We start from the raw sequence: 27,637 nt of genomic DNA, 5'->3' as shown, positions 1-27,637 counted from the left end.
AATGCTGCATCATCATTTCCTGATGTTCCTGTTTTCCTGTCCATATCCCTCTGTTGTCCCATGTGAAGGTTAGAGCAGAAGCACTTGGGGACTGGGAGAGTTGGGTTTTGCCTGTGCAGATCCAGTACAAAGTGTTACTGATCCTTGCCTGGATCTTCTAGGCACTGCTATCAAAAAGAAAACTTTAATGATTTCATGTAGTATAAGGACAACTTTAATCCAAGATAAGTACTGATGTATGAAAATTAAAGGGGAAGAGAATTTGCGTTGGCTGTTGCAAACAAGCAAGGAAAGAATTGCAAAATAAGTACTTTGCAGTTTGGATTTGCAGAGGCGAGCGCAAGGTGCACAAAAGGGGAAATGAAGTGTGCAGCTAGCAAGTGTACATGCCTGTAAAGATGCCCTAACTGCAATGCCAAGAAAATCAAACCTGCAGCCAAGAAAAACACCGTTAAAAAGATGCAGTGACATAATCTAAATGCTGCTAGTGGAATCTAAATTACACGCAGAACAATCAAGAAGGAAAACACTGACAGTGTTACCTTGTGTGACAGGGATGCAAACCTCACAACTTGTGGACAAAAGGAGTAAGACAAAAGCAGACGCAGGTAAAACCAGTGTTAGAACAGAGGGGCCTGATGGGGCAGATGTGGCTAGAGCTGCTTTTCCTCTTGCTGCGAGGCAACACACCTTCTGTACAAGGAAAGGACTTGACCTTACTGAAAGCATCAACCAGGCCAGTCTCTGAAGGGTGATACTGAAGTAAGCACAAAGGCTGCATGCTCAGGTTTGCAAATTTTTAACTAATTAATTTAAAATCCACCACACTTAAAAATCCCACTAGAACAGACCCACCTGGTGAGCAGAGCAAGCCAAGAAAGCTGCAGCTTAGCACCAGGATACTGCATCTTGTTCAAACAAAAAGCTGGATAAGGACGTGATTAGCATTTTTTTAAAAAGAAGGAATACACATCACCAAGGGCTTTGAGATCGCTGATTGAGAGAGGTCATACCTGTACGATAAGTACTGGTGGTTGCACTGCATGTGGGAGACAGATGCAGGGTATGTTCTCTAGACTTCTGCTCCATGCCTTTTATAGGCTATGAAAATTTTGTGGTGCCAGCACTACTTATGCTACGCAGTCAGGTTATAGAACTATACATGAGAAAATGCAAACGTTGATCCGCACAAAAATATAAACATCCTGGCTCAGACCCAACACTATATTTTGCTAAAAAGCAGGGAACAAAAATGTCTTGATCAGGGAGAAAAAGGCATTTTATTCACCCAATACCCTTTATTAATGGGATGTGCTTCTGGGGTATCTACTGATGAGGAGCATTTATTATTCATGCTTCACAGCTTCATCTGTATTTTAGACTTTAATATAAGCAACATGATGCAACCCCTGATAAGCAGAGAGGGGAAATGCATGCACAATAGAAGATGTTCCCATCAAAATCTCAGTTCCTCTTGATGCAAAGAGGACCTACAGGACACAGTGTCACTAGGGCTCAAATACAAACATCCAATTCAGCCCCTCAAATTTCTTTACAGAACGGGTTGTTAGGCATTGGAATGGGCTGCCCAGGGAGGTGGTGGAGTCCCCACCCCTGGAGGTGTTTAAGAGTTGGGTTGACCCAGCGCTGAGGGTTATGGTGTAGTTGGGAACTGTCAGTGTGAGGTTGATGGTTGGACTGGATGATCTTCAAGGTCTTTTCCAACCTAGACAATTCTGTGATTCTGTGAAATTGGGAAGGAGATATTTTCTGGTGTTTTTAAACACAGCCCTCAGTTACCACGTCCTCAGAAACACCTGGGTGACTGCCGGCCTCACCCCTGGGCTGTGGAAGCGGGGTGCAGATGCAGGCTCATTTGAGGCTGTTTGTGGTGGACCCCAGGCTGGACCCCCAGTGCTGCCCTCGCCCCATGCGCAGGCAAGGAGGTAAAGATCTTTCAGTGTGAGCCTCTGGGAGGTCTCAAACCCACAGACAAGTCACTTCATACCCTGCCCTGCCCTCCTCTTCCCCTGCTAAAATGCCTCTTTGCCAGCAGCTTTGGGACCTATGGGTCTGCAGGCGAGAAGGGAGAAGCAGCACCCAGAGTCACCAGAGTGTACCCAAGAACAAAAGATTAATTTTAATGTCCCAGCTTCGAGCAAGCTTGGCCGTTAGCTTCAGGAAGTCTTCATCATTTATGCAGAGGAGGAAGCAGATGGAAATCACAGAATTAATTTGATCTGAAGAGATTGCGTTCTGGAAAAACACACGTGTCAGGCCCCATTACTCAAGATTGCAGGCGCAGGGACAGGATAAGCCACACGTGGCGCACAAGTGTAGGCATGCTGGATGCCAATCAACGGCATCAGCTGAACCACACGTTTCCTCAAGTGAAAGGGCCAGGTCAGCATTGCACAGGGTTGTGGTGAGCCCCAGCTAGGTGAGTGGGAGGGTGGTGGGCAGGGAGCCATCCCTCCCCTGCAGCGGTACCTGGAGAGGATGGATGAGATCAGAAATAACCAGGTGGAAAAGGGAGAAGAAGAGGGTCTGGAAGGACAGCTCTGGGCCTCTCCAGGAACTGAGATCCCACACGGGAGCTGAATCCCATGGGAGACTCAAGTCTGTTTCCAAGGCCCCACAGACCACAGATGTGAGCTCGGCAGCTTGCACTGCATTTAACATCACAGGTAGTGATACAAGCCCCGCTTCTTACTTCTTTCCATTGCACAGTAAGAGCAAAACCACGAGCTGACAGCTACAGTGACAGCTACAACTACCCAATATGGAGCCGGGGCTTTGCAGCACTCTGGGTTTTGTGCAGAGGTTGGCGGAAGCCACAGCAGGCCGTGCTGCGCCTCTCACTTCATAATTGCTCTTAAAAACTTTGAGTTCAGGGTTCATTTATTCTGAGCTTTGCTCAGTGAAGACACTGACCCTGACAGGTTTTTAAAGGGGATGTATCCAGTCCCTTTGGCTAAATTTGCTTGTGGATCCTTGCAGCCAGAAAGTCCACCTGGTCTCATAGCTCACATTTAGGATGTGTGCAAAGGCAAATTCAGTGCAGCAGAGACACCGGAGAGAGCTGCAACCTACCTACCATGGCCAACAGACTCTTCATTCAAGACTGCCACCAAGTTGGCAGCTAAAACTATTCTTGATGTGCACTTACTCCTCCTGTAGATGATCCTGATGGCTTGTCAGAGAAAGAGTTTTAATGGTTGGACTAGGTGATCTTCAAGGTCTTTTCCAACCTAGATGATTCTGTGAGTTCATTTGAACTTTCCCATCTCCCCAAAAGCCAGACACTATGTTTTGTTGTGTAACAAGCAGACAAGCAGAAACAAGCCTTGGTGTCATCTCCACACACTCTGCCCCAGCCATGCTGCAGTGCAAACCCGGGACAGGGTTTGATTTTTGTTCTCAATGCAGAGGAACCCAGGAGCAGCAGCTTTTGGGAAATCAGAGCCAAGAGACTGGTCTAAAGGGGGCTGAGGACACGTGTCCCACCATGGTTTCAGCGATACTGAGAGGACAGGCCAGTAGGTCAGGGAAGGAGGTTTGATTTCCCCTTGCAAAATGGGAAAATGTTGCAGACCACAAAGCCTTGCAGAAATGTTCCTTCCTTGGTCTGGCACCATGGTGTGCCCGAGCAGTGCCGTGTTTCCACATGGACTCAGCTCAGCTCCGAGGCCAAATGCTGCACGTGCAATGGAGCCACAAACTTCAGAATAAAGTTTAACACTGTACATGTGTTTACCACCTCTATGCTCTGAGCGAGTATAAATAGGCTATGCATTAATTCACACCAAGGTGCTGATAGGGTTGTAACACAGTTTGGGTCACAGCCTGTGGGGGAGTTGTAATGCAGCTGCGCTTTGTAGCTCTCTGTTTCCTAGTTTCCTTGTGTGAGGAGCTGCCTTAGGGCACAGCTGCCAGCCCTCCAGCAAGAAGGGGTGTTGCTGCGAGTCTGAGATATGTTAGACAAAGGAAATGGGAAGAAAATTCTTCAGTTTATCCATAAGGCCAGTTTCACTTGGCAAACCAACATTATTCAAAGTGCCACCTCTGCGCTAGTGTGAGCAGAGGAAGGAGAAATGGTTTTTGCTGTCAGGTGGAAGGACATCCAGACCAGGGCTGAGGCCACACTTTCTCCTCTCAGCCCAGGCTGTGGTCCCCCAAACATTCAGCGTACTGCACCCAGCTAACACATGACAGGGCTATGGGGGCTCGGACCACTGCAGTACTGAGATGCTCAAGTGCTTTCTTGCACTCGGCACAGTTCAGAGCACGGTGCAGGGTGCGAAGGGGGTTAGTGATCACAGACAGCCCCTCAAGCTGCTCTAACCTGAGCACCTGCTTCTCTCTCAAAGCAGAAGCATTTTGTAAAATGCAGCTACTTGAAGTGACCTCACAGGCACTTTCAGATAGTTGTCATCATAGTCTTGAAGTAGTTGAACAGTTACTGGAAAAAGCACAGGACATAAGCCTTTCTACACTCATGTCCCCCATTACCACTTTTGGATCCCATGATTTCCTCCTTGTTTAAAATGATTCAGCAGTAGGCTCTCAGATAGTCTCCATCTGGTTAAAAATAGTTGCTTGCCTCATATGGCTTTAGCAAGGTCCTGTCAACTGTAAAATGTTCCACCTTCCAAAAAAGTAGAGTGAAAAATGAAAGTGAGCTTTCACACATCATTACTCTCTGTAGTTAGACCTCCAGAGCTCATTCCAAACCCATCAAAGGAGGAGAGGCGAGCTGGGAGGGTGGGCACACAAGATGTTACCGCCTGGTGCCCCGTGGGTCCTTGTGAAGCTTTGCCCCCTACACAAAAGCAACCAGGCTGATGGTTCACTCATTTCCCAAAATAAAACACTATCTTATTTTCAGGAAACATTTATTTGTTGGATTTCTGGAATGTAAGAAGAGCTTAGTCATCGCAGCTGGATGTCTCCTGATGTCAGTTAGGGGAACACGCTTCAGCAGGGAACCAGTAGAGCCCAGTTAGCTGAGCCACATTTCACAGCCAACCCATAACACTGGGGCAGGAGAGCATGAGAGCCTAAGAGCCCGTCAGCCATCTCACAGCTCTTGTGCTCTGTAGGCATGCAGATCAGCGATGGGCTTGCACAGTGTAACTGGCTGTCCTGAGCTGCCTGTGTTTTTGGTGAAAAAAAGGGTAATTTGATTGCAAGAGTGGACAAGTAGTGTAGATGGGTTACTTCACTTGGCTCTTTGTATCGCCTGGAGTTTGAACGTGTTTGCACTCAGGCCCAGATGCTGGTGGGTGTGCAGTGGGACCCCTCTGCCACAGAGGTGTCGCAGGGTGGTGGTAGTGAGGCACAGCAGAGTGATAAATGGCAAGTGCTTTCAGCTCCAGACTACGAGGAGACAAGACAGCGCTTCTGCAGTGCCCGCAGCCAGCTCCTGATGCTCCTGCCTGAGGAGGGAAGCACCATACAGAGGGAAAGGCTGAGCTACAGTTTGCCCCATGGCCCCAGGTCAGAGCGAAAAGCCACTTGCAGCCAGCAACTGAGCATTCATCATCGCTTCTCCCATGTGATGAGCAGCAAAGAGCCTTGTTCACCTGCTCCCAGCACCAAAGAACTTCAGAGAAGCCAGAGGAGGTGCAGAAGTATCCATTGCTTTTCACTGTACACTTCACAGCATCAGAAGCTGGGTTTAGAGGCTGTATGACAAATTGCTGGTTAATAGTCACATTAATTCATTTTTTCCCTAGAGTTGCAGTTGCTGTGCGTGCCAAGCCATCCTCTGCTCTTTTCCTCAAGGTGATATGCTAAATCCTTGTACCTGGACCATGGCAATCAGCTGTTGCTGGAATATGATCAAGCTGCAGATGGCAGCCACAGGAATTGCAGGGCCTCTGCATTGCTGAGCACCATGGTCAAATCCTGGCCAGCATCAGAGGGGGAGGATTTGACCACAGAGTCAGACCTCCCACAAAGACCTAAGCGAGCCAAGTGCTGCAGCCTGCCCATGGGGTGCTCTCAGCACCTATCTCTGCCCCTGGGCAGACTCTCTGGTGCTGCTGTTGTATTTATGAGGTCCTGAAGCATACCTGTCACACCACCACATTGCCTCATATTGATAACTCCATCGTAAGCATGTGCTCTGGGTCACTCTTGACAAGACATGAGATGAGCCTAGAAATGAATTACGGCTACAGAAAATGAGTGCTTTGAAGGAGTGCGGAAAGGGTTCAAGTTTTCTAGCTGTGGATGCCTACTTGTGTACCAGACCCCGGAAATATCTGTGTTTATGGGAAGGGACATTTTCACACGCCAACAATTTTAATGTGCACCAGGCCTCAAGCAATTTTTCCTTCCATTTATAATATTATGTATTTTATATGATAAAGTTTGAAGTGCGGCTTTTGCGCATGAATGATACAGTTTCCATAATAATTTTTCATATGCAGAGACATTTTGTTTTGATCTCATGGGGCATGAGTCAACTCCTATTTGAGGCCACTGGAGTCCTTTCAGTGACCTCCCCAGAGTCTGGCTAACTGGGCAGCCGAGGCCTGGCATGTTGTACGTGCGAGCTAGCATGACCTGCCGAGGCTCAGGGCAGCTCAGTGGAGAAGGTCAATCAAAAAAAAGCCTAGATCAGGAAACTACACCAATAGCGTTCACTGTGCTTGGTGCAAAACCAAAGTATCTGCCTCAGAAATGCACACGGTGCAGCACCACGAGTGCCCTGGGACAAGCTGGCAGCAGTGGATGTTCAGCCCTGCAAGATCCCCAAAGTTTTCTCATCCAAAGCAGGTGTCAAGTCCCTTAATCTCAAGGCTGCAGGAGTCTGGGTGAGCTACAGGACTCATTTGGCCATGCTCCTTGAGTGGGACAAGCATGACCCTGGGTTGCCTGGATTACACAAGCCTGGTCTGGCACCCTCACAAAAGCAGCAGCCCTGTGGACCAGACTTGGCTGCTTGGGAGTGCTGCCTGCATGATGATGCATGACTGTGCAGCAGAGCTTGAGTTTACACTCTAGCACCACTTTCCATGAAGACCCCTAAGCATGCAAGGGTGCTTCCCATGAAGACCCTCAAGATCCCTATGCAAGTATGTGATCCCACAGAAATTCAGGCATATGCCCATCTAGTTTGCATGAATTTTTTTTTTCCCTTCTTAAGGGATGTTGGAATAGTCATTTCCTTTTCTGGTAGGAGCAAGTTTTGATGGCGAAATGTCAGGTTCCCCAATTCAGCAAGATTCTGGCAATTTGCCTCAGGTCAGAAAGGTGCCCCTGTTCTGCAGGGCCAGCAAGGAAGAGAGCACACCCAGACTCTGGAAAACACACGTCAGACCCCAAACAAGCAACAAACAGGTCAGGCCCACAAAACTACTCCTTGGGCATCCTCACCGTTTACATGGCTTACTCACATCTCCAGAGCTCTGTTATTGATGAAAAGCCAGAGAGAGATGTTTGTGCCATGATGCTCAGCACACAGCATTTCTGAGGCTGCCATCAGTAAATGGCATTGTGGAGAGGGTCAGAGCACGGAGTCCATGAGAAAGGTCCAGCAGGTGGTAGCCTCTGCCTGGCTCTGCTGCCAGCTCTGGCAGGGACCCAGGATTGTTCTGCAGGACACAGGGCTGAAGTCCATGTCCGCATGGGCGGCTCCTCCACCACCAGGTCTGCTAAGGAAATGGCACATGATTTGGAAATTAAGCAAAATATTTTGTGTTTATGAAACAGCTCCTAAGAGTTTTAAAAAGGGACTAGTGGTGTTTACACACAAGCTGGACAGACCCTAACACAGTGCATGCTCTGTTGTGTCAACTTCTGCACCTGCATAAGATGTTTTTAAAAATCCCCATGAAACGAGGAAGCCAAACAGCTGAGTCTAATCAGCCCTGTCTTGGTGCTCTCTCTAGAGCCACACTGAACATTTTTGCTAACGGATCTGTGGGATGGTATGGAGAACCTTCTCTCCAAAGAGTCTCTCTTCATGTCTGAAGTTAAGGCTGGTGAAAAGTTGGGAGTGGAGCTGTGAGGGAGCTGGTGTCGAGGCAGCCTGGGTGCAGAGCCCTGCTCCCGGGGCTGATCCAGCACTCCCCGGGAAGAGGGGAGACCTCGGAGGGAGTCCAAGTCTTGCAGCGCTGCAGTCCGCTGCCTGTGCAGAGCAGGAAACGGAGAACAGCAGCTCAGCTAACGCTGCCTCGATCCCCTCACAGGCAAAGAGGAGACTTGGCCAAGAAGAGTGAAGTTGAAGCACATTTTCTTGTGCTTTCCCAAACTACCAGAATTACCAAATGTGCTTTTCACTGCGTGTTTTCATTTTCTACACCAGAAAGTTTCTGGACCCCTTCTTGGCAACACAGGTTCTTCTCTCTCTTGTATCACTTGCAGAAGGTCCTGCCTGGACCATGTTTGCTCATAGTGTGACACCAGGATTCAGTCCACAGAAGGTTATTGACCTGGGAAGAGAGAGTTTCTAGAATTTAGGGGCTGGGCAACTTCTTGGAAACTGCCTTATCAGCACGGCTACAAGCTGGAGCTTTAACAACCCTTCCTGAGCTGCACGTCTTCAGTTCCTATTCCTGCAGTTTGGTATTCATCTCCGTACACATATGCTTATTTTGAAATTTGTTATTTAAAAGAGCTTTGGGCCAAGATTGCCACAAAACCATGAAGCCAAGCTTTGCTGTTACTGAAATTAGGTCTCAGCAAAGTCCCAAAGCAAACCAGTAAAGGGTAGCAGGTGTCTGTGCACAGAGACTGTATAGAGGCTGGTGTCACAAATCTTACTTGTCCTCCTTCACTGCTAGAGAAGGGAGTTGCTGGGGGGTGTCAAGGGTTGTTACCAGCAGAAGCAAAAGGTGGTAAAAGAGTAACAGAGAGAGGCATTGACTTTGCATAGCAAAGTCACCAGAGAGGCATAGTGTCACCAGGGCTCAGGCTGATCTCTAAGAGTGGTAGAGGAGGACTGAAAGGAAATGGATGAGTGCAGCACTCCCTGGATGCTGGAGGCGTGAGCCTGTGCTTACACAGGGACAGACTTGCTCTGAAATTTCACTGAGCCAGGAGGGGCTGGTTCACCATAAAACCTGCAGGGATCTGCAGTGCCTCAAGCCTTCCCTGGCTGAGCAGATCTGGCAGCCCAGCCAGAGCTGTCACCCCTTGTCCTCCTCCAGCTCCTCCACCAGTGCCTTGGCCCAGCCCAGGTTTTGGGGCGATGCTGCTAGCTGCTGCACAGCTGGGCAGTCTCCATCCCACCTGCAGCTGGGGGGATGGTGGACACATCTTTCCATGAGAGCTGTAGAGAGCATGGGCTTTGCATCTCGGATCCAGCCTGCGTCCCTGAGGGGCACAGCGCAGGTCTGAGCGAGGACCACAGGAGTCGGCCAGCAAAGCCCTTCACTGCTGACAGCAACAGCTAGCATCTGCCTTGGAAACAAATGTCCACAGAGCTATGGACACACAGCGCCAGTAACTTCACCTCCTGAATCGCTGCAATGATAATCCTGTTTGCTCAGTCTTAGCGACTGAAGAGAACCCTAACCAAGAAAAACAGCAAGATTATCCTCCAGCACCTGTTTGCACTGAAAGGATTATCATAGCTGGCCACGCCAGATGACGTCCTCTAGGTATCACCATGAAAGCAGCCTGAGCAACATGGCAACCCACCAGAGGAAGACCTCTCTCCCCTTCTGCATGCTCCTTTCCCAGGTATTTTCAGCACAGCAGCTGGAAGCAGCTCACAGACAGAGGCCAGTCCATGTGGATACAAGTGTAGTGTTTGCATGTCTGCAGCACACAGACTTGCTCTCCAAATAGCACCATCTCTTGTTTGACTCTCTAACGAGGAGGCGGCATGAGAGGTGTGGGCTGTAAGCTGCGGGGCTCAGAAGATAGCAGCTTTAATGCACTTTAAAACAAGTTGTATCTCTGCTAATTGTTCCTTATGCTTTTGTTGTTCAAACACAGGATCTGACCCATTCACCTCACATGTAAGGGCTCTGTTGTGCTTCATTTGCATCCACAATACAACGGTAGCTGATGTAAGAGCTATTTTACTGCAGAATGAAAATGTTTGATTGTAGAAAAAGAAATCTTCCTCAGAGCTGTTTACATGGGAAAGCAGGAAAACCAGAGAAGGTCCAGGGAAATTCTGGAGGGACTCAGCTCATCAATAGATAGTTAGCGTAGGCAACAGGAATGTAACCCTCCTGTCGATGGAGGACTTTTGTTTAACCTCACCTTCCAGACGTGAAATCTGTCCCACTGTGCCCTCTTGGTTTTCTTTGGGGATCACCTTAAATATTAAGGTTAGCTCAATTGCCGTGAAGTTGCCACCAGGCTTTGCAGCAGCTCTCTGAGGGCTGGTTCTGCCACTGGTCTCAAAGCCTGAAAAGGAGCCTTTGGAAGAGAGGAGGGATGCTCTGGAGGGGAGGAGGTGGCCACCATCTTCACACCTGTGGGAATGATTTAAGTGGGGGAGTCTTGAGTGTAAAAGAAGTCCCATGTTCCACCAGGGACAGACCCCTCTGGTCCTGGGCCATTGCACAAACATGTGATTCCCTGAAGCAATGCTAACGTACTGCTGTCATCATGCTGCAGTAGTGTCACACAGGCCTGGGAGCTTGGGCTGTGACCAAGCACCTTTGCTCCCATTGTTCCAGCACCAGTCCTGTGCCCCTTCAAGGCAGGGTACCTCTCAGTGGTGGTAACCCATGGAGCTGCAAGGGAGACACAGTGTCCCTTAATGGTGCAGAGAGGTGCTGTGACTGCCCCAACACGAGCTAATGCCTCTCTCCATCGCTCTGCTGAAGAGCATCCTCCCATCCCTTAAGCAGAGGTTTTGGTGAACGAATTCCTGCACAGATGTTTTTTTCTATAATGGAATGTAACGTTAAACTAAACACTGGAACATAGAGACAAACAATGCAAAAAAATCAGGAGAATAATCCTTAGCTTGTCATGATTTTTGCAAAACATTGTCAAAATTAGGTTTTATTGGAACAAAAATGTATTTATCATATCTGTCAACACTGGAAAATTATGTTTAAATTAAAACTTTATTTTAAACCCTGAAGATGACCCAGAAGTGATATGATATTTATAAATAGCTTATCATACACCACAGTATAAAAAGTACATTTATCCTTTTGCTATTGAGTCAAATTCATTGTTACATATGAGATGGGAACTAGTCTTACCCTTCTGACTATCAAAACAGAGAAAAAAATTAAAACCACAGGGAGGGGAGAAACAACAACCCATGGGTCAGAGTCTCCTGTGAAAAGGACCATAGGAAAATGGTCCCCATTGGAAAAGGCCACCCTGATGCCGAAGCTTGTCTAGATCTAGGCCAAGACTAGGCAGTACAAAGCATCAGAGACCTCTGATCCCCACTGTTGTGCACAGGATTTCAACCTCTGATGTACTTAAAAGCTGTTCTCAAACCCTGAGCCAGCCAGGTCCCCATTTAAACTCGTTTATGCTGTGGATGGGTGGTTCTTTCCAAAGTCTTCACCCTGTTGTTCTTGGCCATGGCTCTGACAGGACAGCAGGACTGCAGACAACTCCTTGTGCCAGCTCAGCTTCAAAGCAAGAAATGTCCTGTGGCCCCGATACCAAGCACTGCAAAGGCTCTTCTGACAAGACTGAATAACATACTGTATAAATTGGGCATAAGATTAACTATGCAGTTGTTTTACCTGGCCACGAACCACCTGCTGGTGCTCCACCCCTGCATGTGCTATGTTTCCAGTGCATCGTGGTGGCTCACATGCTGTGCTCAGCTACCAAAGGGTAGAGCCCACCTGGGTTTTTAGGGCTGCCATCTGAGATCTTAAGCAGCCCCACTGCAGTGGTGAGGGAGCCTCTGCCAGAGGAGACCAGTGGCTGACAGACGGTGAGGGCTGAGACTCCCTCCTCCCTGACACAACCACTGGGATTTAGGGTACCTGTTACAAAACCAGAGAGGGGATCAGAAATAATCTCCTTGGATATTTCAGTCTTTGAACCTCAGATAGAGGAGACTGCATGTCTTTATCTGGGCTTCATTAATAGCCCATAAAAAAAAGACAAATGTTCTCCTTTCTTGGGGCCAAGCAGAGTCAGTGTGCTCTGCTCTGGTCGTGGCTGTGGCCATAGCCCAGATGGCTACATGGAAATGATGGGAGGTGATACAGCAGCACAAATGCAGTCCGTTGGGATGCTGGCTGGCTGTAGACCATGCAGCAGCCTGCTGCTCCTGCATGCAATGCAGAGGCCATCACTGAAGTGGCAGGGAGCCAAGGATAACGCTGTGAAGCTGCCCAGAGAGGGGAGATGGGAAGCTGGTGGGCAAAACTGAGCCCCGGGTGGTGGGAGGCTCTGAGCAGCAGCAGCCGGGAGCTGAACGGTGACATGGGGAGATAAGGCTCTTGATGGATGGACCTCAGAGGTTTGAAGGTTTTTGTTCTGTTTGGATAAGCAGTCAAATATTCACACAGATAAGCTTCAGAAATGCATCTGATCTGAAGCCCTTTGCATCTTAAAAAGCAGGGCTGGAAATAGAACAAGAGAATTCCTCCGGAGCTTTGCTGGCTCCTGGCCTTTCCTTCACCAGCACCAGGCTGTCCAGACCTACCCATGCAAGCAAACCAAGAGTCAGGACAGCCAGACCCTCCCCGAATGTCAGGCCTGGGAAACAGGGGAGATGGTCCTTCGCTTGGTTACTCTCTGCACTTTGGCATCCTGGTCCACATAGCTGGGATGGGTGGCTTAAAACATTGTTAAGGAAACGCCCTCGCTAACATCTGTGTATATCTTAACATATCCGTTGGCACAGAGTTTATATAACTTTGCCTGGCGCCTCTTCACCAGCAGAGTTATACCCACATCGAGCGTCTCATTGCGTGCAAAGATCTGCAATAACCTGCTGCTGAACGGTTGCTGGTGGCAAGACCAGACAGCAGCACAGATGATTTTGGCAGAATCCTGCCCTCCTTGTGCACCACGCTCAGACCTACATGAGGGCTGCAGGCAGCACTGAAGATGGCCAGCAATTACCCTGCAACTTTAAATTTCAACACTTGAGTGGAGTGCTTTTGGAGAGTACATCATTTCCTTGGAAATAAATTATGACGTTGTACTTTACTCCAGCGAGTTTCCTTGTACTATGAGTTGTTTAAACAGTTTCTCATTATGCATTTCCCATTCGGACAAAAAACAGACCAGAAAGCCTGAGGCATCAAGGCTGGTAGGAAAACGGAAATCCTGCTCCAACCATCCGAGCGGGCAGAGAGCAGCTCCCTGGCTCTGGGCAGGCGCTGGCGGACCCCGCGAAGGTTTGGGGCAGGACGGGGCAAGCAGGAGCAGCAGCAATTTCTGTCTCTGCAGAAAATCTTCAGATGACCTGAACACCTTTCAGGTTCACCTTTGAACAAATACGACTCCCAATCAGTGATGGAGGGTTTCTGTCTGAGCATCCCCTCGCTTTGGGATGACTTGGGAAGGACCCAGGTCCAGACCCCGAGGGCAGAGCAGCAGAGGGCTTTCAGCAAGCCGAGGGAGTCCACCCCATCTAGGGTCAACTCATTGCTTTCACTTCCCCTGTGTCCCTCCCCAGCCTTCCCGACTTGCTATTTATATCTTTGCCCTAATGAGTCCCCCCTATCCACCGTCTAGGTTTAACCTCTTCCTTGCCAAGCAGTGTTTGGAGTTTACATGAGAAAGTTGTTTATGTTATATAGCTTTGTAACAGTTTCCTCCTACACCACCTCCCTTCCTTCCCCAATAAAAAGCCCTACAGTGTGCTCAGCAAAGCCTGTAAACAAAGGAGGGCTTTAGAGACCTAACCAGATTTTGGTGAACCCAGGGGGGAACTAGTGTCTCTCTTGAAGGACGTTAAAGCCTGGGCTCATAATAGTAGGAAACTAGTGTCCACCCTAGGTAAGGAATTGCCTACTTGCAGCTACCTAGCAGAAAATACAGATGTCCACGCAGACATCATTGGACATAGGGGGTTAACCCTCTGTGTTTTCCACACTGGTCAGGATGGTGTATATGGTAGAAAACCTATGTGTTTGCTAAGCTCCAAATACTTGAAGTTGTGACACGTGAGCAGGGAAAGGAGAGCACAAAAAGGCAGCAGTGTTTTGAACTCACCTAGATTGATGAACAGAAGCAGAAAGCAATGAAAATCCATTAGCCTGACTGTTCCCTGCAGAGGAAAAACAGGCACACAAAATCCAATTCATTATTCTCTTTCTTATTTAATGCTAAGTAAGTCATTGAACTTTACTACTTGATCTATCCATTTTCTTTAGTAATAGGGCTGCAGGAAATCTTTCTCTTCTCAAAGGGGGTTTCAAGTTTCTCACTGATGTCATGTAGAAAATACTTGGAGTATATGAGTAAAAAATAACCACATTTCAAAGGGAGCTTGAGCCATGCAGATAATGATAATTTTTCTCTTCTGAAGTGCAGAACCGAAGACTGGAAGTCCCTGGGAGCTCGGAGCACCATTGTTCTTCTTCCAGGCCATTATCTGGAGACGGGTCCTACAATAGACTCCGACGAGGCCACCAAAGGGATTATCTGCTCAGAGTGCTAATGGCATGCATTTGACAACATCAACCATTTAATTTATGAGGTGCCTCATAATGTAAAGGCAAAGAAAGCCATACCAAGCCCAAGCACATCCGGTGCAATTAAAAGTATCTAATCAAAGCCCAGAATGCTCTACAACACCACTTTCTTAATTATGGCTACATAGAAATGTTCCACCTTCCTAAAAGGCACCTTAGCAGATTTTGGACAGTGATGGCAGCGTTATATAATGAGAAATATATTAATGGAAACTCTCCAGCACTGAAATCATTCCAGACTTTTTATCACCACATTCCTTGCTCCCACATGAGCGATGTGCGCAGGAATAAAAGCAGTTAAACACCAGAAGACAAGCACGATGAGGATTACTCACAAGTCACTAACAGCTCAGTGGTGCCCATCAGCATTGGGATCCACACAAAGACATTGGGCAAACAGAGCTGCTCTTCCTGGGGAATTATTTTTCCACTGACCATGGCTCATTGCCATGTCACCCTCTTGCAGTTGGGGACAGCTTAATGCTGTCACCTGGTACCTGAGTTGCTCTTTCAGCTCCCCTGGTTCCTATCTCTGCCAAAAGTTGAGGAATCTGTCCCTCTGGTCTAGCCACACAGCAGATAATCAGACTTATAGCATGTTTTTCTTCTATTGCACAAATATTTGTACAAAACTAAATTTATTTTCACTTTTCACATGCAATGAGAAGCTTAATGGCTTAGTCATTAAGCTTCTGAATATAATATTAAGCATGGCCCCTGAAGGGAGGGAAGGTTTGGGTGGCGAGTCCTGCTTTTCCAACACAGGCCAGGCAAAATGACAGGCCATAGGGTGCTGGGCTGGGTCTCAGCTTCTGCAGCATCACCACCGGGAAGAGATTCATGATCACAGCTATGGATCCAAATCAGGGCTGCTACCAAACAGACGATCTCAGCCCCATCACCCTGCACGTCCCCATGCCCCTCATGCCATTACCCATGTTTGTGCAACCCGCATGGATCAGGTGACACAAACCTTTTCTGGTAGGGTTGGTTTTCAGCCATAGGAGCCCGTTGCCCACACAGTCGCACAGGCAGCAGAGCCAGTCCAGGCAGTGGGACATGCAATGGGGGGGTTGAAGACTGGGGAGGGGAGGGTGTAAGCACCAGCCCCAGCTTGGATGGGCTGATGCTGAAAACTGCAGACATGGATTCATCCCATTGCCAGCTAGCTAGTAACCACCTGGCAGTGAAACAGGAACAAAACTTCTCCCGTGGATGCTCTCAAGGTGGTTTAAAGCACTGTTACAATACCTGTTGTTACTGGCAATTACTGCAACAGCAGCTGCCTTGCACCGAATATTATATAAAAGCTCCAAAAAGCCTGCATATTTGACACAAGCTGATTCGTGAGCATATTGGATGCTTCTGTGTCAGAGCCAAGATTTCAGGCACAGCCTGGGCACACTGGTGTTGTGGCTGTCCTAGTCTGGTGATGGGAACCTGCCAGGGTACCAGCGATGCTTCAGTCGGGGAGGGCACGGGGTGAGCAACAGGTCACCCCATTGCCCCTCCTGCCTCCCCCTTGCCTCCGCCGCTGCACTGCAGCAAGGGTAGCTGCCTGCCAGGGAACGCATCCCACACTGTGCTTCGTGTCGTAAGCGAGCTAATTGAGATTTTATTTGACGGCTCCCAAGCGAGTATTTAGGGGAAGAACAGACAAACAAAACATCCCTCGCTGAAGGCCGGCTCTGCAAGTAGGCGAGCTGTTAAACAATGGGAACTTTGTGGGACGTCTCCCAGTTTACCTGCTCCAGTCCAAGAGGAAGTGCTCCTCCCTCTGCAGCACAATGGTGGGTCCCCCCCAAGGGGGGGACACGGGCTGACACACACCTTTGTGTCGCAGGACACCTCTGGGGTCCCCTCCGATGCTTGGGCAGGTGAGAGGGGAGCGTTATACACCCAAATGGGAGCAGAGGGAGGGTGGCTGGGGGCACCGTGAGATGTCCTTGGGGTGGCCTGGGTGGCAGCATTTGTCCACCACCGTGGCTTGCACAGGGCTGCAGCACTCGTCTGTCCCTGCAAAATGACTTGTTGGTAGCTGAAATATTTATACACCCAGCAGCTGCTGAGATTTTTGAGCTCTTTAGTGGCTCTGACTACCTCTTTGGTTTATACACTTAAATCTACCTCTTAACACATTGTGCCAATGAGCTTAAGACCAATCATCAAAATAATTTTGGTAGGAATAAGTCTAAATATCATGGCTTTCAGATACTAGGCCAGGTACGCACAGGTACATCACTGCCTAGAGAGGCACAACAGTGGCTAATGGCTGGAGCACCAAACTAGGAGAAAATCCATTTAATCTCATTAAGGACAACAGGATTTGGTGCATTACACGGGATCAGAAGGGAAAGGCATACCATTACATCTGAGATGCGCTGCTAACCATGGCAATGGCAAAAGCTTGGTAAGCTTCTATTTTCTTCTTCAGGTTGTGGACCTGGAGGTCAGGACTCATTTCCTATTTGTCTGGTACTTTTGCACTTGGGAGCAGCTGGTATTAATAACTGAGCATCAAAACTGGGAGGAATGGGTACGACCAAACCCAGACACTGCCTGGCATCTGGTACTGTTCACATCTGGATGCACACTGCTTCTGGGGCACAGCTGAAACATTTGTGCTGCTGGGTGCTAAGGCTGAGCAAGCAAACACTGCCAGGAAAAACCCGGGAGTCGAGGGGCGGGAAGAGAGAATGTCAGTTTGAGAAGCAAACGTGCGTACCAAGCTGCCAGTTTTTGTGAACCAGGAAGCTGGTCGCCAGTTTACGTAACAAACCCAAACACTCTTCCATTTCCAGCACGGCGGGCCTGATTCTGTCGCTGGTGTTTGCAGGAGGGAGCGATGACTCAAGGGAGCGGCGTGCCTGGCAGCTTGCACCAGCATGCCCGGCACAGCCGAGGCAGCACGGGCGCACCCTGCACCCTGCAGCACCTGTGCAGCCCCCCCCACCCCCTGCACTGGTGCCACCCTCGGGGTGCCACTGGAAACCTCCTGTTTGGCACCACACAAGAGGATGACGGCTCCAGGCTGAGGGGACACTACAGGTCCTGTGAAACTCAGCATAAACCACAGCCCCTTGGCAGGGAGAGGAAGATGCCTGAGGAGAGGCACGTGTCCTGGGAGCCATGGATGGCCAGGGAGCTGCACGGCTTTACAGCTGCTGAGAAGCCACTAAGGTTTGCTCCAGTCTGCTGCTGTTATCCAGAAAGACTAAGAAAAACTTTTAGGGATGTTTGGGGCATGCTTCAGCTGCCAGTCCCTTGGTGGCATGGTCCTGTATGGAAAGTGTCTTACCTCTCACGCTTCTTAACCTGCATTTCTATAGTGCATCTGCCTGGTACATCCCTATCCAAACCAGTTAGACTTTACCAGTAAAAGGCAACACCTATAGCATGGCAAAAGATGTCCCAGTTTCTGCTGTTTGCAGTGACAAACCTGGGTTTGCTCACCAGCATCACCTTTTCTATCCTTTTCCTATCTCCATCACTTTTTTGAGCACAGTTTGACAGCCTGAAGTTACTGAATTGCACAAATAAATCACCTGCTGTTACCACGGCTGCTCCTTGCAGATGGACAGGCATACAAACATCTCAAATAAAAAGTGTATCGATTTCTTCTGAGAGACGATTATCACAAATATTGTTGATCTTACATTATTTGCGATTGTTTATATAAAGAGAAAGACTCCTTACTTCCTCCTGGTGCGTTCGGGAATTTGGCAGGCTCTGAAAGCGAGTCAGTGGTGCAAGGGTAATGCTCCTTGCAGGGAGTGTGCTTAGTGCTATTGCAGGAGATCACATTAGTGCTTTTGACAAGATCAAACAGAAAGTTCCAGCTGAACAATGACTTTTTAGGATGAAAAGCGAAATGTTAAGAAGGTGTGTACGTCTTGGTGAATTTGCTTCATTTCACTCATTGATGTGGTGGTAACAGAACTATTTTTAGGTATAATCCTTCAAACAGAACATGACTTCTCCTTTCTGATTAGTACAAAACTGGCTGCTAGTCAAAGGATAATTATTTCCCAACACATCACCTAACACACACCAGCAAACAAACACTCATTATTTGAGCTATCCAATGTTAACTGTTTTTCAGCAGTTAACATTTTCTTGACAGCTCTGAACAGGACTAATTGCTCCAGCTTCATTAGCAGAGGTCATTTACTGCTGGTAACAATACTTTTCTGGAGATAGATAGTCTCTCGTATAAGATTAGATTATCAGGTCAAATTCTGCTCCCAGTGGCAATGATGCCTGACCGCATTTGGCCTCAAGAAAGTCTGCTCTTTCAGTTCATAGCTGCACAATTTCCAGCCCAGCAGCTGATATATTACATAAAGGAAGTAAGTGCACTCCACCGGACGGGAAATTACAATAAATTAGGAAAGTGTGCAGCACAAGGAAGGTTTGCAAATTAGCCACTTATAAGCTATTAATAAAACCTCAACTTCAGATAGGGTTTAGGGGGGAAAAAAAAAAAAAGCTGATAAAGAAGTTGTCCTTATACTTGAAAACATGTGCTTACCCAAAAGGGAAAGCAGCGTTTGCAGAACCAGTGCGTGCTGTATCACAAACACCCTGCTGATGCCGTCAAATGCTGCGTGTGCCATGGGCACAGTTCAGATCACAATCTTAAACCACGTTTTTTGCATATAGTTTCATTAGTTCATCAGTTACTGCTTGGAGCTACAGCCAGTTGATGCCGAGGGTCGTGGTCTCAAAGCGCAGTGAATTTGCAGGAGTGCTTTTGTGCAGCACTCACCAGTGGGGAGGCCCTTCTGCAGGCACCTTGACAGCCCGCTGTGTGTCTGAAACATCCTTAACTTTCCTGAACACACAGAAATCTGAAGCCAGGCTTTCCACCTGATATATTCCCATTTAAGCACATGGAGAGATGCAGCCTTCTTTTCAGAAGTGCTGAGCAAACACTGCTTAGAGTGCAGCCGGCGCCTTTGAGAATCGGGCGTCTTGCATGTGGAAGTCTCAGGCACCCTCGCCAAATAATTTTGGTCCTGGCAGACACAAGACGTTTGCTCCGAGCAGACTTCTGTTTTACCTGTGTCTTCCTTTTCTGCAGGCCTGCAGCTCTTTGCTGTTACTTTCCTGCCCATGTACGTGTGCAGCTGCATGCCTACCACCTATACTTTCTGACTTGCAGCTCCAATTGCTAATCCATGTCTGGTTTTCGTCAAAAAAAAATATTCATCGTGAGTGTTTGACTCATTGCCTCAGGAGTATTTCAGCTGCCCCGTAACACTTTTCAGAGTATCCTTCTTCTCCGCGGAGAACAGCCTGTTCTGAGAGTGATCCACAGCAGACTGCTCGCCAGCAGCCTCCCCTTCCTCGCACACATGCGTGCCATATGTCCTGCTCTGTCCACACCGTTACTGTGCCACCGTCTTTTTTACACCATGCAAGATGGACTGGCATCTGCCATCCATGCTGCCAGGTGGATTATCTTAGCTGTCTACGAAGGCAATCAATGTGCCAGCTTCCAGACTCTTCCAACAAGTCCCTGACTGGCCAAAACTCAATGGCAGACAAATCTTGACCACTTTGCTCGCACAGCTGGCCCTACTGAGGCCAACAGGCAAAACTCATCCTACCTTTCACCTTCTCAATGCCATTAGACTTGTCTAGGGGAAGCACGACCCAGCACAGCTATTAGGCAGGAGAAGCTGAGCAAGTTCTGGCCATAAATTTCCCACCTAAGTCAGACCCTGTTGAGACAAAACTTTCATCACTTTTTAAAGTCTAAGGACACGGGCATTCAGATGGTTAAAATTAAGTATATGAACTGATTTATGAGACAACGAGCCAAATCCATTAGACTGTCCCACCCCATGCACTAGGGACCATGTTTCTCCAGGATCCAGTCCTGCTCTACCTAGCAGGCAAGAACTCAGTCCTGCCCTGGCTTGCTGCGATCCCCAACGCGCAGGAGGAGGGCAGCGCTCCCTCCCCATCCTGTCCCGACCCCAACGTGCACTGCCAACATCTTGTCGCAGTCACTGGCATCAGACATCGCCATCCTGTGCACCCTTTTGGTCCTGCTGTCTTTGCTGGAATCACAGACAAAACGAGATTAAAAAGAAAAAAATAATTTGGTGGCAGAGCCTTCTTCACTTAGTACCTGATCTGACATCACCCCAGCATTTTACAGAGACCATTTCACTATTATCGAGGGAGACACCATTAACTGCAGCTCACATCGAACCCCAGTAACATCAATGGAAAATTATTTACTTCCTTGGTCCCTTTATTTTGTCCTTGCATAAAAAGCGCAACTTTTTTTCTTCCTGAAAATACATGGTTAGAAATTGCAAAGGACAAATTCCTTAATTTTTAAAACATAAAAAATGTCAAAGGGTTTAAAAATTAAACCATTGGCCACTACCTTAAAGAACTCGCTTTGGGAAGTGCTCTTCCTGGAAGCTGATTTCTAATTTAACTATACTTCTGAGTTTAATAAACCTGAAAATGGCTTCACTTTATTCTGTGCTGCCTTTTCGTTGCTCTGTCTGCTATGTATTCATTGCAGTAATGAAAAACTTTATGAAACCACAAGGATAGAGTGTACCTTCATAAAGCAATAAAGGAAGACAATATTTTGGACCAGGGATGCAAATCTGCAGCCCTTCTCTTCACAGCACCTCCTTACTTGAATCAGTCCACAATATAACATTCAGTTATCATAATCTGGCCCCCAAGGAATATGTATGTGACTGTCAGCAGCACACTGAAGCCACAGTGCACATAACCATTAGCTTTATGATCTACAAACTAGGTAGTTTTGTTTCACCCAGTGACACGGAAGAGGTTTCAGCAGCGTTTAAGTCTGTCCCAGAGACCAATTCTGCTCCAGTTATGCCCCAGCCATTCCCTCAGAGGTTAACTCCTTTTTTACAGTAAGAGGGAACCAAAGTCTGGACTCCTGCGACTGGCTCCCTGGCTGCCATCTCCCCTTACAGGGCACGAGCCTCCTCCAGCTGCTTTTCGGGTAGGGGTGTCCCCCGACCTCCATGCTCAGCACCAGGACCCGGTCCCGCCAAGCACACACCACCCACCTTGCTTGGGCAGAATCAGGCCCACTGTCGGCATGAGGTGGACTTACTTGTGGGGTGGCGTGTACCGCGTATGGAGATTTCTTTCTACTTGAGACCATTTTTAGCTTTCAAATTAAACATCGTCTGTAATCTTAAATATTCTGGTCTCCTGACTCCCAGCTTCGTACTCCTAACAAAAAAAAAAAAAGAATATATTCCAGAAAGGAATAGTTATAGAAAATTAGTGTATTCATTATCAGAGTGGAAACACCTTGTCATTAGCTATTAATTTTAAGGGAAGTCAGCAGACCTCAGTGCAACAGGAACACAACCTTATTGGGTTTCAAACACGTTTTTTACAATACTGTGTCAGGAAAAGCCATTAAACAGAGTTGTATTGGTAATCTGAGCCATCTTTGGAGAAAAACAAATGCTGTTCTTCCCATTATAGGTAGGTATTGTTTCAAAACCTATAGAGACATGCTTGCTTGTGCTCCAATGGTATTTATTGCACATAGACCAATTACTTACACAGTAGTAAATTGCACCAGAGTATAAATATGTTATAAAACACACACAGAGAGGAAAATGGAAATGACACACAAGTGCTAAAATAACAGCAGATTCACGTGGGCATTTGGAAATAAAAATAAAAAGTCTCTTAAGATATTTTAATTTATAATATGGATATATTTACAGTACCTTCATAAAATAATATTAAAAAAGTCACTCTCTCAATAAAACTATAACATATCAGACAAAACCAGAAATCAGGTTCAGGGTCGGTGTTACTCAAACCTCCGTTTCATTTTTAATTTGCGTGTGTATGTGTGCGCAAGTAACATCTTCAAATAACTTTACAACTCCTAACACTGTGCAAAAAATGGCTTTGTCGCCATTTTTTAAAAAATGTGCAGTAAATTTTTGTTGTTGCCAGGATTTTTTTTCCCCCTGTTCATCTGTAATTACAATGAACAAGCTGCAGAAGGTTTCTCGCCCCCCTCCCCCCCTTTTCATAAAATACTATTAGTGGTATGTAAATGTGCTGTTTAATATAAACATGGTCCGTTTATTCCCCTGTACAATATGCACAGTTTGAGGTAGAAGTTTGTCAGCCTGACTGCTATTGTCTGGCCGAAGGAGATAAGCACAATAACTCACTGCTTGCTGATGCAGAGGGAAAAAGCACAAGAGTGTGGGTTCGGTTTTTTTACCCCCTTTCAAAATATACCTGTACTCCTCATTACTCATTATTTTTCTCCATCGCTACTCTGCGGAAGAGGGGAGCACAGCTACCCCGAGCTTAAAACTCGTCTCGCCCGCAGGTGCGTAGTCTCTGCCTGGGGCACCTGCAGCACAGACCCTGTGCCTCCCCAAAATCTGCCCGGTGCTGTGGGTGAGAGAATGAGACCCGGGGTGTCCGACAGCCCCGGGCGAGGCAGGGGACAGCTGGGACCCTGGCTGCAGCCGGATCGGCAGCCAAAGGCCAGCACCTCCATGCTCAGGTTCAACCACCAGCACTGTCCCGGGACAACTCACCCGAGCGAAGGGCGTTGCTGCCACAGCCCCTTCCAAAAGCGCTTCTCCGAAATGTAAGCTGTCTTTGGGACGGGCTGTTTATTTTCTTTGTTCTCTGGTCAGTCGGTTTCCTGTTTGCTGTAGTTTCGGATGAGGTATGTCATACACGAGTTCACCTGCTTTTATTCCTATGTAAACACCCGCTCTCTCCCCGCTAAGACAGGGATCAGTTTTGCTTGGAATTGGCCTTACCACCAGGCAGCTGCCGGGGATTTCTCTGCTCCTGCGTGTCTCCCTGCCTGCCTTTCCCCCTGCCCAGGAACAACGCGGCCCCCCACACCCCCTCCCCTATACCTTGGACTCCGAATCGGACGTTTTGCTATTTCTTTCCTCCAGGCTGGACTCGCTGCCGCCCCGCGTGCCCCCGTTGCAGTCAGACCAGGTCCCTCCCAGGCTGCGCTCAGGGGACCCCACGGTGCTGATGAAGCCCCCGGGCAGCGGGGCCAGCTCCCCACCACTGGCGTGCAGCCGCTGGTCAGCTTTCCAGGGGCAGCAGAGCAGCCTCTTGAAGGCCTTACGAAAGTCGGGGCTGCGGCAGTAGATGATGGGGTTGAAAGCGGAGTTGGCGTAGCCCAGCCAGTTGAAGAAAACAAAGAGCCAGTCTGGCACCAGGTCCCTGTTGAAGACGTTGACGATGTTCACCAGGAAGAAAGGGAGCCAGCAAAGGGTGAACACCCCCATGATGATGCCCAAAGTCTTGAGGGCTTTCTGCTCCTTCATGGCCATGATGCGGGAGGTCTTCCGCTTGCTGGCTCGGCCATTGCCGAGGATGGGCTGGTGGTGAGGGTGAGGGGGCGGGGGTGGTTGTGGCTGCTCGTGGCTGCTGTAGAATCGGCCCTCGCACTTATCGATCTTCCTGATCTGCTCCTTGGCCTCTCTGTACACCCGGAGGTACACAAAGATCATGATGAGGAGGGGGATGTAGAAAGAAATGATGGATGAGGCGATGGCGTAAGCCCTGTTGGTGACGAAGTCGCAGCAGCCCGGGTCCTGGTAGCACTCCAAGGCCTGGGGGTCCTCATCCCGCCACCAGTGCATCATGATGGGCAAGAAGGAGACCAGGGCAGAGATGGCCCAGACGGTGCAGATGATGCCCTTGGCCCGACCCTTGGTCATGAGGCTCTGGTAGCGGAAAGGCGAGGTGATGGCCAGGTAGCGGTCAATGGCGATGACGCACAAGGTCTCGATGCTGGCCGTCACACAGAGCACGTCCAGGGAGGTCCAGCACTCGCAGAGGAAGGATCCCCAGAGCCAGGTGCCCCGCACCACCAGCGTGGCCCCGAAGGGCACCACCAGCAGCCCCATCACCAGGTCCGCGCAGGCCAGCGAGGTGATGAAGAGGTTGGTGAGGGTCTGCAGCCGCTGCGTGCGCCCGATGGCCGCGATCACCAGCACGTTACCGGCCACGATGAGCAGCACCACCAGGGCCATCAGCAGGCTCATGCCCACAGCCCACTGCTGCGACAGCAGCTCGGCGGGCAGCTGCCGGCTCCCGGGAGCCGCCGCCGCCGCCGCCGTCACCCCGTCGCCGGCGACGGAGCGGTTCTGGGGGCCGCAGTCGGGCGGCAGCCACCCCTCGCCCATGGCTGTGCGGGGCGCTCCGGCCGCCGCGCCGCGGGCTGGAAGGCGAAGGCGGCGCCGCCGCCGCTGCCGCCGCCGCCGCCGCCGCCGCCCCGGGCTGCCGCATGGCCCCGCGCCGCCGGCCCGCCCCGCCCCGCCCGCCGCGTCACCGCCCGCCGCCAACCGGCACCGCGGGGGCGGGGCCGCCCCGCCCGCTCCGCCCGCCCTGCCCGCGCGCTGCCGGGGTGGCCCTGCCCGCGCCGCCGCGCGCTACCTGCCCCGCGGCTGCTGCCCACAGACACGCACCGCGCCCCCCCCCCCCCCCCCTCCCGCGCCGTGCGGGGGCTGTCCGTGGGCAGCAGCGGGCAGGGGGACTCCTCCCGCGGGGCTGCGGCACCGGGACGTGGCTGCCGGTGCTGGGTGGGAGCGGGCTGGGGGCAGCAGGGAGTCAGTCGGCAGCTCCGGAGTGGGGCTTGGGAAGAGGCAGGTTTATACCCCAACTGTTCAGCGCCACCCTGGTGCAGAGCCAGGCTTCGGCACCGCCCCTGCAGCCCCGGGGGAGGTGGGCTCTGAATCCCCAGCAGCTGGAGGGTGGCACACCACCCCCTGCCAGAGACACCCCGCACGCCCTCCCTGCCCCGCGCTGTCAGGCTCACCCGGGGCGAGCTGCTGGAGCAGGTGCTCCCCCTCTTTATGCCTGGAAAGCGTAAAATACCAAATACCAGCACTATCAGCATCATTGTCCATAGAAGAGCGATGGACACCCTCCCATGGGATGTCCCCATCAGGGACAAGCCCCACGCCCGCATCCCCCCGCCACCAGTGCCTTCTGCCCCAGCCCCGCTGGCCGGGCCCCCATGTCAAACCGTGGTTGAAGGGTGATGCTGCCAGCTCTGCGCAGGGACTGCGGCTGTGGCTTGTCCCGTGCAGCTCCCCATCGCCAGCCCTCTTTGCTCCGGCTTCCCCGGCCCTGCCAGAGCAAGCCATTGCAGGGCTGGGAGGTGGAAATCCCAGCTCCCGTTTTTGGCTTTCCTCTGGTGCATCGGACAAGTCTCTGGACTTTTTCAAAGGCAGCCAGTAGCTTTTATCCAGTCTGGTCAAACCACCCTCATCTAGGGACTGCGCTAAGTATCAGTACTGTTATTTGGTAATGAACAATAAAGTACATGAAACATCCTGGAGCCCAGATAACATACTCCTAGCAAATCCCTGCCCGGCTCCCATCTGCTTCCATGAAACCTGCTGCTAGGAACTAGTTGGGCTGGATTTTCAGTTACTTGCTCAACCCTCTCTTCCAATCCGAAGCTGGAAGATTACTCTTGGGTGCATTTACCCATTTTACTCCTCTTTAAAGCCTAAAATAATGTGAAACAGCTGTTGGGTAAATGAGAGCAAGGTCCCCTCTTTTCTTTTTTTTAATTGTCAGCACATCTTACAGCAGCACCAAATGTTCCCCACAGTGGTCTGGGAGCAACTGGGAAGGCACAGTTATTTCTTTGCCCCTATATATATTTATTCTGCTAAGACTGGTCCCCTGTTCCAGCTGGATCATAAAAATCCCTTCCAGGCTTAGACTTGATTTACAAGGTCACAACCTGGGAGAAAATTATTTATTTATTTACATGCTGTTTATTTAACCCCAACTAAAGGCCACACACCAGCGCAGACCTGCTGCTTGGCAAACCATTTCCTCGTGTTCCCATGGACTTTGCTTTGCTGCTCGTGATCTGCTGGACCAAAGTGCCACCCTCTTTGGCGGGAAGGGCGGGAGGCATGGCATCTTCAAGAACAGAGACCTTATGCTGAATGAAAAGCAGAAGGATTGTGGCTGGGAATATTTGTCCAGGACTGGTATCTGGAATCCTGATTTAAAAAAATAATAATCTGAAACCAGGTTAGGACAGTGGAGCTGTGGGATAGAGACAATTTTTTTTTTTTTCCTACATCTAGCTGGAAAACTTAAAGTAGGTACGAGCCCTGCAGTGCATCACCACACCAAAGCCTTCACAGCTGAGATGCTTGGCTGGGAATAAGCATAGTCCAGGCACTTGAATGGTGAATGTGCATAGTCCATTTTAGCGCAAAATGGGCCAGATAAAAATCTGATAAAATCTTGAATACTTTTCCCAAGATGACACTGACGGTGGGAAGCAGTGTTGGGAGACCATGTAGCTGTTTTTCTTGCTATTCCTGGAGCATCATCCATCTGTCATCTGTTCAGATCCATTATTGCTATAGTATCTTTATACAGTTAATAAATACCCTAAACTAATCAAATGCCAGCTCTTTGCCTGTCAAGCTGTCCTATCAGATTTCCAGATGGAGATCCTCATCCCACCATAAGAGAAGATAAGCTTAAAGGTTGGAAAAGTAAAGGAAATTACTAGCAAGTATGCAATAAACCAGAAGACACATAATGGTGTGTTGCTTCCCAGTATCTTTGTTGGTTCAATAAGCGTCAATCTGGAATACCAGATCAGAGCTGGAGCCAGAATGTCTTTGGGAAACAATGCATCTCCAAAGGAAAAAATAAGCAAATTTATGATTTCTGTACAGAACATCCCTCTGGCCCTTGCAGCACAGAGCAGCCAAATAATCACTGTAGGCTTAACCCCTTTTAGAGTATTACCTTTTGCAAATCTCCTTCAACTCAAATTTTCCTTGTTTTTTTGCATTTCAGACAGCTCCTTAACATGATTTTAATATAGCTCTTTGTTTACATTTCATTCAAGGATATCAGATCAAGAGAAGAGCTTCCAGAACTGAAATAGTTTGTTTCTTCTTGCTCTCCAGATCACAGTTTTTAGCAAGCAACTAATTTATTTTTTCCTTTGAAAGTCA

General features: G+C 49.2%; 1 protein-coding gene across 9 annotated transcripts; it reads right to left on the bottom strand.

Annotated features, from left to right (window-relative positions):
• Nucleotides 1-877: 877 nt before the first annotated feature.
• Nucleotides 878-24,865, bottom strand: ADRB1 (adrenoceptor beta 1). Of its 9 annotated transcripts, none has more exons than XR_012624031.1 (4): nucleotides 23,531-24,864; nucleotides 14,125-14,179; nucleotides 7,407-7,661; nucleotides 878-5,687 (listed from the first exon to the last, which is right to left on the bottom strand). XR_012624031.1 is itself a non-coding variant. In XM_074831321.1 (3 exons), the coding sequence occupies exons 1-3, from the start codon at nucleotides 24,818-24,820 to the stop codon at nucleotides 7,492-7,494; spliced, it is 1,515 nt and encodes a 504-aa protein (XP_074687422.1). In that variant the 5' UTR covers nucleotides 24,821-24,864; the 3' UTR covers nucleotides 878-7,491. The 9 variants fall into 9 exon arrangements, 4 of the variants coding, with proteins under 4 accessions (XP_074687422.1, XP_074687423.1, XP_074687421.1 ...); XR_012624034.1 differs by lacking the exons at nucleotides 878-5,687; nucleotides 7,407-7,661 and adding exons at nucleotides 10,307-10,861; nucleotides 21,727-21,848 and having other exon boundaries at nucleotides 23,531-24,863; XM_074831321.1 differs by having other exon boundaries at nucleotides 878-7,661.
• Nucleotides 24,866-27,637: the final 2,772 nt, after the last annotated feature.

Source organism: Strix aluco, chromosome 7 (assembly GCF_031877795.1).
Source record: "Strix aluco isolate bStrAlu1 chromosome 7, bStrAlu1.hap1, whole genome shotgun sequence".
NCBI classification, from domain to species: Eukaryota; Metazoa; Chordata; class Aves; order Strigiformes; family Strigidae; genus Strix; species Strix aluco.
The sequence above is the reverse complement of the archived record's forward strand: the minus strand, read 5'-3'. Positions and strand labels throughout refer to the sequence as shown.